This window comes from Schistocerca nitens, chromosome 4 (assembly GCF_023898315.1).
Source record: "Schistocerca nitens isolate TAMUIC-IGC-003100 chromosome 4, iqSchNite1.1, whole genome shotgun sequence".
Taxonomy (NCBI): domain Eukaryota; kingdom Metazoa; phylum Arthropoda; class Insecta; order Orthoptera; family Acrididae; genus Schistocerca; species Schistocerca nitens.
Genome location: NC_064617.1, coordinates 78,929,608 through 78,939,232, shown reverse-complemented (window position 1 = coordinate 78,939,232; position 9,625 = coordinate 78,929,608). Strand labels below are relative to the sequence as shown.

Here is a 9,625-nt window from a genome sequence, read left to right as displayed (position 1 = left end):
TCTAACAATTTTGATTTGATTAATTTGATAATTCAGAGGCTTCCTTTACCAGGCTACAGATTAGCTGTCTGTTTCTCAAGGAGTTCCTTGCGGGGTGGGGGAGTGGCTCTGTACGTAAAAAGCAGTATTTCATTTGAGTAAATAGATGTATCACGACACTGCACTGAACAGATATTTGAAAGTTGTGCAGCATTAGTTGAATTTAGTGAAACTAAACTTCCAATTGCTGTTGTTTATAGGTCCCCTAACTCCGACTTCAGGGCATTTTTGCTTAAGCTAGAGAGGGTTCTTGATTCACTTTGTAGGAAGTACCAGAAAGTAGTTATATGTGGTGACTTCAATATTAATTTTGTACATGATTGTGCAAGGAAAAGGATGTTGGTAGATCTCCTAAATTCATATGATCTGATGCAAACCGTGTTTTTTCCAACTAGGGTGCAGGGGAATAGTAGCACAGTCATAGACAATATTTTTATTCATTCTTCATTACTAGATGGGCATTCTGTTAGTAAAAGGGTCAATGGCCTTTCAGACCTTGCTGCACAAATTTTAACATTAAAAGGTTTTTGTACTCAAACCAACGTCGTATTTAATTACAAACTACATAAGAAAGTTAATCCAACAGCAATAGAGTTTTTCAAAACTTGTCAAGGAACAAGAGTGGCAAGATGTTTATAGTGCCGATAATATAGATGATAAATACAATGCTTTCCATAGCACATTTCTCATGCTCTTTGAGAGTTGCTTTCCATTAGAACATTCTAAATGGGGTACTAGCAGTAATGGACAGCCCGGTTGGCTGACTAGTGGGATAAGGATATCATGTAGAACAAAGTGGGAATTATATCAAAATGTTAGAAGTAGTCACAATCAAGCTACGGTGGCCCATTACAAACAGTATTGTAAGGTGCTTAAAAATGTTATTAGCAAGGCAAAAAGTATGTGGTATGCAAATAGAATAGCTAATTCACAGGATAAAATTAAAGCCATATGGTCAGTTGTGAAGGAAGTGTCTGGTCAGCAGCACAAGGTTGATGATATAAAGTCAGTTCGCAGTAATAATATTTCTGTTACTGATAAATCAGATATATGTACAGTATTTAACAACCATTTTCTGAGCATTGCTGGTGAATTAAATAAAAATTTAGTTTCTACAGGAAATCATAAAAATTTCTTAGCAAATGCCTTTCCGAGATTGACGTCTGAAATACTCCTCTGTGATACAGACCAGAGGGAGATTGAGTCAATAATTAAATCATTGAAGACTAAGGACTCTCATGGTTATGATGGAGTGTCTAGTAGAATATTAAAGTACTGTGCTGCACATGTTAGCCCTGTATTTAGCCATGTTTGTAATTTTTCCTTTAGGAATGGTCAGTTTCCTAAGCGATTAAAGTACTCAGTAGTAAAGCCGCTTTATAAAAAGGGAGAAAGGGATAATGTAGATAATTTTAGACCTATTTCTATGCCATCAGTGTTTGCAAAAGTTATCGAAAAGGCTGTGTATGTAAGGTTAATTGATCATTTTATATCACACAATTTGCTATCAAATGTACAGTTTGGCTTTAGAAGTCATTTGACAACTGAAAATGCTATATTCTCTTTTCTCTGTGAGGTACTGGATGGGCTAAACAAAAAGTTTCGAATGCTTGGCGTATTTTTTGATTTAACTAAGGCATTTGACTGTGTTGATCTCACAATATTGCTCCAGAAGTTGGATCATTACGGAATAAGGGGAGTAGCTCACAATTGGTTCACCTCTTACTTTAGCAACAGGCAGCAAAAAGTCATTATTCACAATGTTGATAATGGCTGTGATGTGGGATCTGAGTGGGGTACTGTCAAGTGGGGGGTGCCCCAGGGATCAGTGTTGGGGCCGCTCCTGTTCCTTATTTATATAAATGATATGCCGTCTAGTATTATGGGTGACTCTAAAATATTTCTGTTTGCTGATGACAATAGCTTGGTAGTAAAGGATTTTGTGTGCAACATTGACTCGGTTTCAAGTAGTGCAGTACATGACCTCAGTTCATGGCTTGTAGAAAATAAACTAACATTAAATCACAGTTTCTAACACACAATTCAACAAAACCCGACGTTTTAATCTCACAGAACGGGCATAAGATTAGTGAAACTGAACAGTTCAAATTCCTAGGTGTTCAGATAGATAGTAAGCTGTCGCGGAAAGCCCACGTTCAGGATCTTGTTCAAAGACTTAATACTGCCATTTTCACTATTCGAACGGTATCGAAAGTGAGTGATACTTCGACACATAAATTAGTCTACTTTGCTTATTTTCATTCACTTATGTCGTATGGTATTATGTTTTGGGGTAACTCTTCCCATTCTAGAAGGATATTTTTGGCTTAGAAACGGGCGGTTTGGGCAATAAGTGGTGTGAGTTCACGAACCTCTTGTCGACCTCTGTTCACGAGTCTGGATATTTTGACATTGGCCTCTCAATATGTATAATCCTTATTGTCATTTCTTGTTACCAATATTAGTTTATTTCCAACAATAAGCAGCTTTCACTCGGTTAATACTCGGCAGAAATCAAACCTCCATTTGGATCGGACTTCCTTAACTCTTGTGCAAAAGGGTGTGCAGTATACTGCTGCATCCATTTTCAATAAGCTGCCACTCGAATTCAAAAATCTTAGCAGTAATCCACGCGCTTTCAAATCGAAACTGAAGAGTTTCCTCATTGGTCACTCCTATTCTGTCGAGGAGTTCCTTGAAAAATTAAGCTGATTCTCATTGTAATGCTGATAGCGTTTGCTTAAAAATAAATATTCATGAACCTGAAAGAAAATCAGTCCATAAGTTTATCTGTTATTACTTTTATGTTGTAAGTTCATGTACTGACACGTTCCATGACCTCGGAGATTTTCTCCTCAATTTGGTCCTACAGAACTTGACATGTAAATAAATAAATAAAAACTGTGCTTCAATAACATCAGTGGATCAATTGTCATTATAAAACTGTTCAGAACAAAATATTGAGTTTGGCACAGAACACAGTCTACATTTCCATCAGTCATCACAGTAAACACAGTGACTTGCAGAAATCTATTCAAGAAAATTACACATTGATATCTCACTCGTTCCAGCCCTCAGCTTAAGTCATAATGGGACAATAATTAATTGTTCCAATGAAAAATAATGATTCAACTTTTCTGTTATTGTATTCTGTTACTTAGTTTTTGCTGATTGCATTACATACATTTGTGGAAATAGCATAGTGAATCACTCCTGCAGACATTTACAGATAGGTTGCACATAGACATTATGTGAGTGATTACAGAGAATGGATAGAGAATTTTGGGTAGCATCCAGCTATTTAGAGACTGGCACATGAACAAACTGTTATTTTGGAAACTACATAATCATTTGTAAAACTGCTATGTTAAATTTTGCTACTCAATATTAATAATAATTTTGTTTATTAAATATGTGTGGTGTAGGATATTAGAAAAGTTAATGAAACAACTTTGTGCCTCCACATTAGGAATACACCATTTACAGATACATATGCCACACTGACAGTTGGGGTAAATTATGTGAAAATCTTAATGGCTTACTCAATTAATGAAGTATGTCACTTAGTACATAAAAATTGGGTCAAAAAATGTATAATGACAAAGGTTGGACTGTAACAAGTACAGAGGCACAATCTGCCATGTAAAATATAACATGGTCATAATCTTTAATGTTAATTATATAGTAAATTAATTATTTTCACATCTATTGAAATGTGTTACTGGAAAGTCAGTGAGACCAATCATCAGAGGCACTGTTATTCTAAGTCCATAAATACATATTAGCCCACACAAAATTTGCCAAATCATACTGCAGTAAAAAGTACAGTTAGTCATATTTTTTGATTAACAGATTTTCCAGTAAAGCTAAATACAGCATTGGAATCAGTACATTGATGATGTTGCCTTGAACGATGAATCTTAAGTTGGAAAAAGCTTAGTTCAGGTTTCGACATATTTGAACATCTGTCACATAAATGTTACTCACAAAATATACTAAAAATAAGAAATAAGCAAAGAAGAAAAAACAGTTATTGGCAGAAATGCAATAAGAGCAGATGGGAGATTTCATGTTACTCTGTTTCAGCTCTTACCACTGAACTCTGCTTCATCTTCAGTATCTTCTAAAGCAAAAATCATGTGGAAAACACACAATCACTTACATATATTAAAGCACATGGCCCTCTGTGAAGTACGACAGACAACTTGTCTATCTGTTGACCAGACGCGGTACTACAAGATGGTGTCAGGTTGCCTGGGAGAGCAGAACGGGCTATAAAAAACAGAAACAGTATTTCAGACCATATCCAACATCATAGCAGAAGCATAAAATCATTGTTGGACGAGATGTGTTATTGAAGTGGAAAAGGTTAAACAGGTGCAATTTTAGAATTCTGATGCATAATTAAATGGCCTCTTGTTGGTGACGTGTAGTGTGGAGTGTATTGTCTTAGCTTAGTAACTAAGTTGAATTAAAAGTCTTAAGGTCTGGGGTTCAATCTCCATTTGTTTGAAAAATATGCAATTTGCACTGTGGGTCAGGCGCCATGTTGAAATGTAGTCCTCCTGTAACTGATTAGAAGACTCAGTCTGAAGGTGAGAGGAAGGCATGGCCATACCATCTCAGATAATGCCTCTGCCTTAAGGACAGCATTACTGTTTAGTAAGGAAACGTGCAGTTTTGGAATTCCATTTCCTTCCTTTTTTTCTGCCTTAAGGACAGCATTACTGTTTAGTAAGGAAACATGCAGTTTTGGAATTCCATTTCCTTCCTTTTTTTTCATTTTCTGTGTGCAGTTGTAGTTTACTTATGGGGGAGATGCAGATTGTAAGGAATTTTTCAAGACAGGCACACCGTTGGCAGTGTTGTCCTGGGTATGACATTAAACTGCCCCCCAACCCAAGGTGTAGTGCAACCCGTGCCGAGGGGTGCATGGCACAGGGGAGCTGTGCTTCAAACGGGGCCTCTGGGGTACCGGGTGCTCCCCCAGAGTATCTAGCCTAGCTCGGGCATGCGGGGCTCTGCCCGGGTGGTCCACACTTTCCTCAGCATCTCGTGGGATCATAGATAAAAATTCTGAAATAAGCTCCAAACGAGCAGATACTGGGAATTCCAGGGGACCTCTCTGTGAGGCGACCCAGGATTCAGAATGGACCAGGTACAAACTTGGCACGAGGGGACCTCGAGTTGAGGTGACCTCGGACCTTGTAGATGATAAAAGTACTGTTGCAGAGGGAGACTGTTCCAAACTCGCAATAGGAGGGACCCCAGTTGCCGTATGTGGCACTGGGGAAACCTATTCATCCAAAAACAACTCTGAAAGAGCCGATGTGGGAAAGGGCGCCAGTGGTGTAGAGGGAGAATGCTCAAACCTCTCAGATAACTCTGTGCGAGTCTTCCCCATCACAAACAGTTCAGATATGGCTTCAGCAGATAAATCTGTGAATATTTTTGAGAAAAAGCAGCAGAATTGTGTGTTGAAAAAAGTGAAGTTGGGTTATATAACTAACAGCAATGATTCTGCAACTGAAATGGTGGACAAAAAGGTAACTGATGTTTTAGGTCGAGAAGTGGAAGGAGAGGGGGAGATTGTTGGCCCAATGAGGTATGCTGTCATGCTCGATGGTTTCCCAGATGTTAAGATGACAGAGGAACAAGCTGACAATGTGCTGACAGCACTCATGGAGCGGATTAACCCAAGTGACCGGAGGCGACCTATCCAGTTTTCTGCGATGCAGTACGAGAATGGGGGCTTGGCATTGACTTGTGTCAACAATGCAACCAAAGCATGGCTGTTCAAGACTGTTTATAAAATTGTTCCATGGCCGGGAGCCAAGCTGCAGGTCGGGCAAGCAGAGTTCATATTGAAGGGTACCAAGTGCATACTGTGGATGACTAGGACAATGAAGAAGAGAAGTAACCAGCAGATTCTGGACTTGTTTCAGAAGCAAAATAATGGCATCTGTACTGCAGAGTGGAAAGTCCTAAGGAGGGTGGAAGAGGCAGATAAAAGAGAGAGGCTGACTGTTTGGGTGGATGACAAATCTCTTGAGGATTTGCAGGCACACAATTTCAAATTATTCCTTGGTTTAGATCAAGCTGATCTCATGCTGGCATCAGAATGGAAGAAAATGATGAACAGCTGCAGTTCAGCAGAGTGGCATAATCCGCAGCCTGTACTTCACAATCTGGGACGACGACCTCCTGCAAATTACAAACCATGTCAACCGGTGTCTCTAAAGTTTGCATCTAAAAATTTTCTGCATCCTTTGCATTTCGGAGGCCCAGAACTGGATGCCAAACCGAAAAAAGTGAAATCTGGTGATATTACTAACACTAATGACTCTGTAACTGAAGGAGTTAGCAAAAATGAAGCTTATGTTTTGGGTCGAGAATCGGAAGTAAAGGAGGAAATGTTTGACTGGATGAGGCAGGCTGTTGTCCTTGAGGGTTTTCCAGATGTTAAGATGACAGAGGAGCAGGCAGAGATGGTGGCGACTGCACTCATTGAGTGGATTAATCTATCTGATGAGGGGGAATCTATCCAGTTTTCTGAGGTGCAGTTTGAGTGTGGGGGTTTGGTGTTGACCTGTGTCAATGAGGCAACCAAAAAGTGGCTGAAGGACACTGTTCGTCACATCATTCCATGGTCAGGAGCAAGGCTGGCACTTGGCCAGGCAGAGCTTATGTTGAAGGGTACAAAGTTCATACTGTGGGTATTGAAGGTGATGAATAGAAGTAATCAGCAGATTTTGGACTTGTTTCAGAAGCAAAATAAAGGCATCTGTACTGCAGAGTGGAAAGTCCTGAGAAGGGTGGCAGAGGGAGACAAAAAGACAGGACTGATTCTTTGGGTTGACAACAAATCGGACATCCCCACCTTCGAATGGAAAGTCCTCGAGAGGGTGGCAGAGGCAGATAAAAGGGAAAGGTTGACACTTTGGGTTGATAACAAATCTTCCGAGGATTTGAAGGCACGTGGTTTCAAATTATACCTCGGTTTGGATCAGGTAAAACTCATGCTGGCATCGGAATGGAAGAAAGTGATGGAGAGTTGTGGTTCGACGAGGCGCACTTACAAACTGCGTTCTCTGGTACCTGGTTTGGGGCCTTCAGATGTGTCCCAGTCTCAGGCAGCTGTGTTCTCGGGTCCTAATCGTTGTCTTCAATTTTCCAGATTTGAACATCAGGGTCAGAGACATCATTGTGAACTTAAATTTGACGATACAGGCCCTCCTCAGATCTGTCAGACACAGTTCATGACTTCAGATCGACTCTTGGCACAAGAGGGCATGTTCAGAGAATCTGCTGTACTGCAGAATATCGAGCCTAGATTCCTGGTTTCAGAACAGCCTCATGGGCATAGGTTCAGCATGTCGGAATGGTCACAGTCACGAGAAGCCAGTTACATTGTACCGGACAGAACACAACATACAGAGCCTGGGTACACATTGAACCAATCCCAGGAATACAGGTACTCCACCTTGGATCACCAACAGCTTCATGTCACAGGCTACAAGGACCAAGATCTTTCGGAGGGTCATGAGATGAGGTTCATGGTTTCAGATCAGATGCACTCCAGAGAAGGTAGATTAATGGAACAAGATCCTCTGTACTCCAGTGAATCTAGATTAAGATTGTCGGGTCCTCAACAGTTCCGAGTATTTGATAATACAGTTTCTAGGAACCCACATTCTTGGGAAGACAGATTTTCAGGTCAGATTTTCCACCCCAGCAACTGATGTCATCTTAGACGAGCTGGATGCTTTGTTCCTCAAGGCCTTCAGATTGTGGCAAGGGGTAACTGGTAATAATTCCCCAGCCAAAATAGAACTTGATTGGTAGTTTCAGACAGTGACTTCACGTTTGCAACATCTAACATTCCAAATTGTAGGCATGTTTGTTGAATAAATTGAAATAACTTTAGTGTTAATTTCCTATCCACTGTCAAATACTGGACTTACACATATATTTTCATGAGCTCCAGATTTTCCCATTGTCCTATGTATTGTACGGTAATAAACTTTGAGATCAGTTTGGAACTGTTTTGTTTTAACCGATTGCCAGTTGACGAGTTTTTTTGAAAAGGCCTGTCCATTTGTTCTACATTGCAAACCTCTTTGAAACGGCTGATAACATGTTTTGTTTTGTAGTCTTCAGAAACATTTGTTTTTGTAACTCAATTTTTTGCTAGTTTTCATAGTATAAAGAAAGGAGTAAGTTAAGGAAGTATTTCACATTGTGTATACATCAAGTGACAAGAGTAACTTAATGTCATTTATCAGTATTCAATATTGAGTTCAATGTCCAGACAATTTTGTAAAGCAAATAGCTTGAATATCCAGACTGTAGTCACTGTGTGTGTGTGTGTGTTCTTCATTTGAGCAATTGTGTCTTGGAATATATGTACTGTACAATTTTGTATGCAGTATAAAATTATCATTTGTTTCTTAATAAATCACAAAAGTGGAATAAAACAAAAATTGCTTTGTGTTCTTTCTTAAACACGAATGCTGCTTATGGGGAACTGTGAAGCACTGCTGAATTCTTGTAGTATAAGAATATAAGACGATGTGGAACGCTTTTGCTTAGCTGAATTGTGTTTTCTCTGTTATATAACAAAACTTTTTTTAACCTAATTGCAGGGTTTAGAAATACTACAGGCACTGGTACAATTAGTAATTAACAATTGTTTCTTATGCTTTGCATATTGAAATTGTCATACACTCTTAATTTCACTGCTAAACAAAATTGACAGCTACAACAGACTCTTGTAGTGTCACACAATGAAGTACCCCAAAATAATAAATAGAGAGAAATTAGAATAATACCGTAAGCTGGGGAAATATCAGACGTGGGTAAATTGCAATGCATACATTAGGGCTGTTGATAAAATATTGATAATTTTTCCAAAAAAATATCAACTACATTGGCGGTATTCTTCTCACTGATATATTGATATCGAAATGGCAATATTGAGTGCCAGTATATATTTATTTTCAATGTCTAGTGAATACAGAACATCATTTTACTTTCACTGTGTGAAGGAGTCTTACTACTTTCTGAGTTTTCACCACATTCGGTCTTTCTCTATTTGTAACACAAATACTGTGCTATTTCTTCACATCAGCATTCTTCAAAAGCAGTCACTGAAACTGATGAACAAAAATCTAAATGACAAGAATGGTCTTTGTGGTGGGTGGAGACGTGGGAGAAAATGCTGATGTAATCGGCGCTACCTACAGAAACTGCAATGTTTAACTTCACCACGCAATTTTGACACTACAACTGCTAGGTCACTGGCTTTCACTGTGTGAAGGAGTCTTACTACTTTCTGAGTTTTCACCACATTCAGTCTTTCTCTATTTGTAACACAAATACTGTGCTATTTCTTCACATCAGCATTCTTCAAAAACAGTCACTGAAACTGATGAACAAAAATCTAAATGACAAGAATGGTCTTTGTGGTGGGTGGAGACGTGGGAGGAAATGCTGATGTAATCGGCGCTACCTACAGAAACTGCAATGTTTAACTTCACCACGCAATTTTGACACTACAACTGCTAGGTCACTGGCATTTGCAGAA

The 9,625-nt window shown here is 39.1% G+C and overlaps 1 protein-coding gene across 1 annotated transcript; it reads left to right on the top strand.

Moving 5' to 3' along the window:
• Window positions 1-4,079: 4,079 nt before the first annotated feature.
• Window positions 4,080-8,522, top strand: LOC126251994 (uncharacterized). The gene has a single exon (XM_049952774.1). The coding sequence runs from the start codon at window positions 5,460-5,462 to the stop codon at window positions 7,779-7,781; it is 2,322 nt and encodes a 773-aa protein (XP_049808731.1). The 5' UTR covers window positions 4,080-5,459; the 3' UTR covers window positions 7,782-8,522.
• Window positions 8,523-9,625: the final 1,103 nt, after the last annotated feature.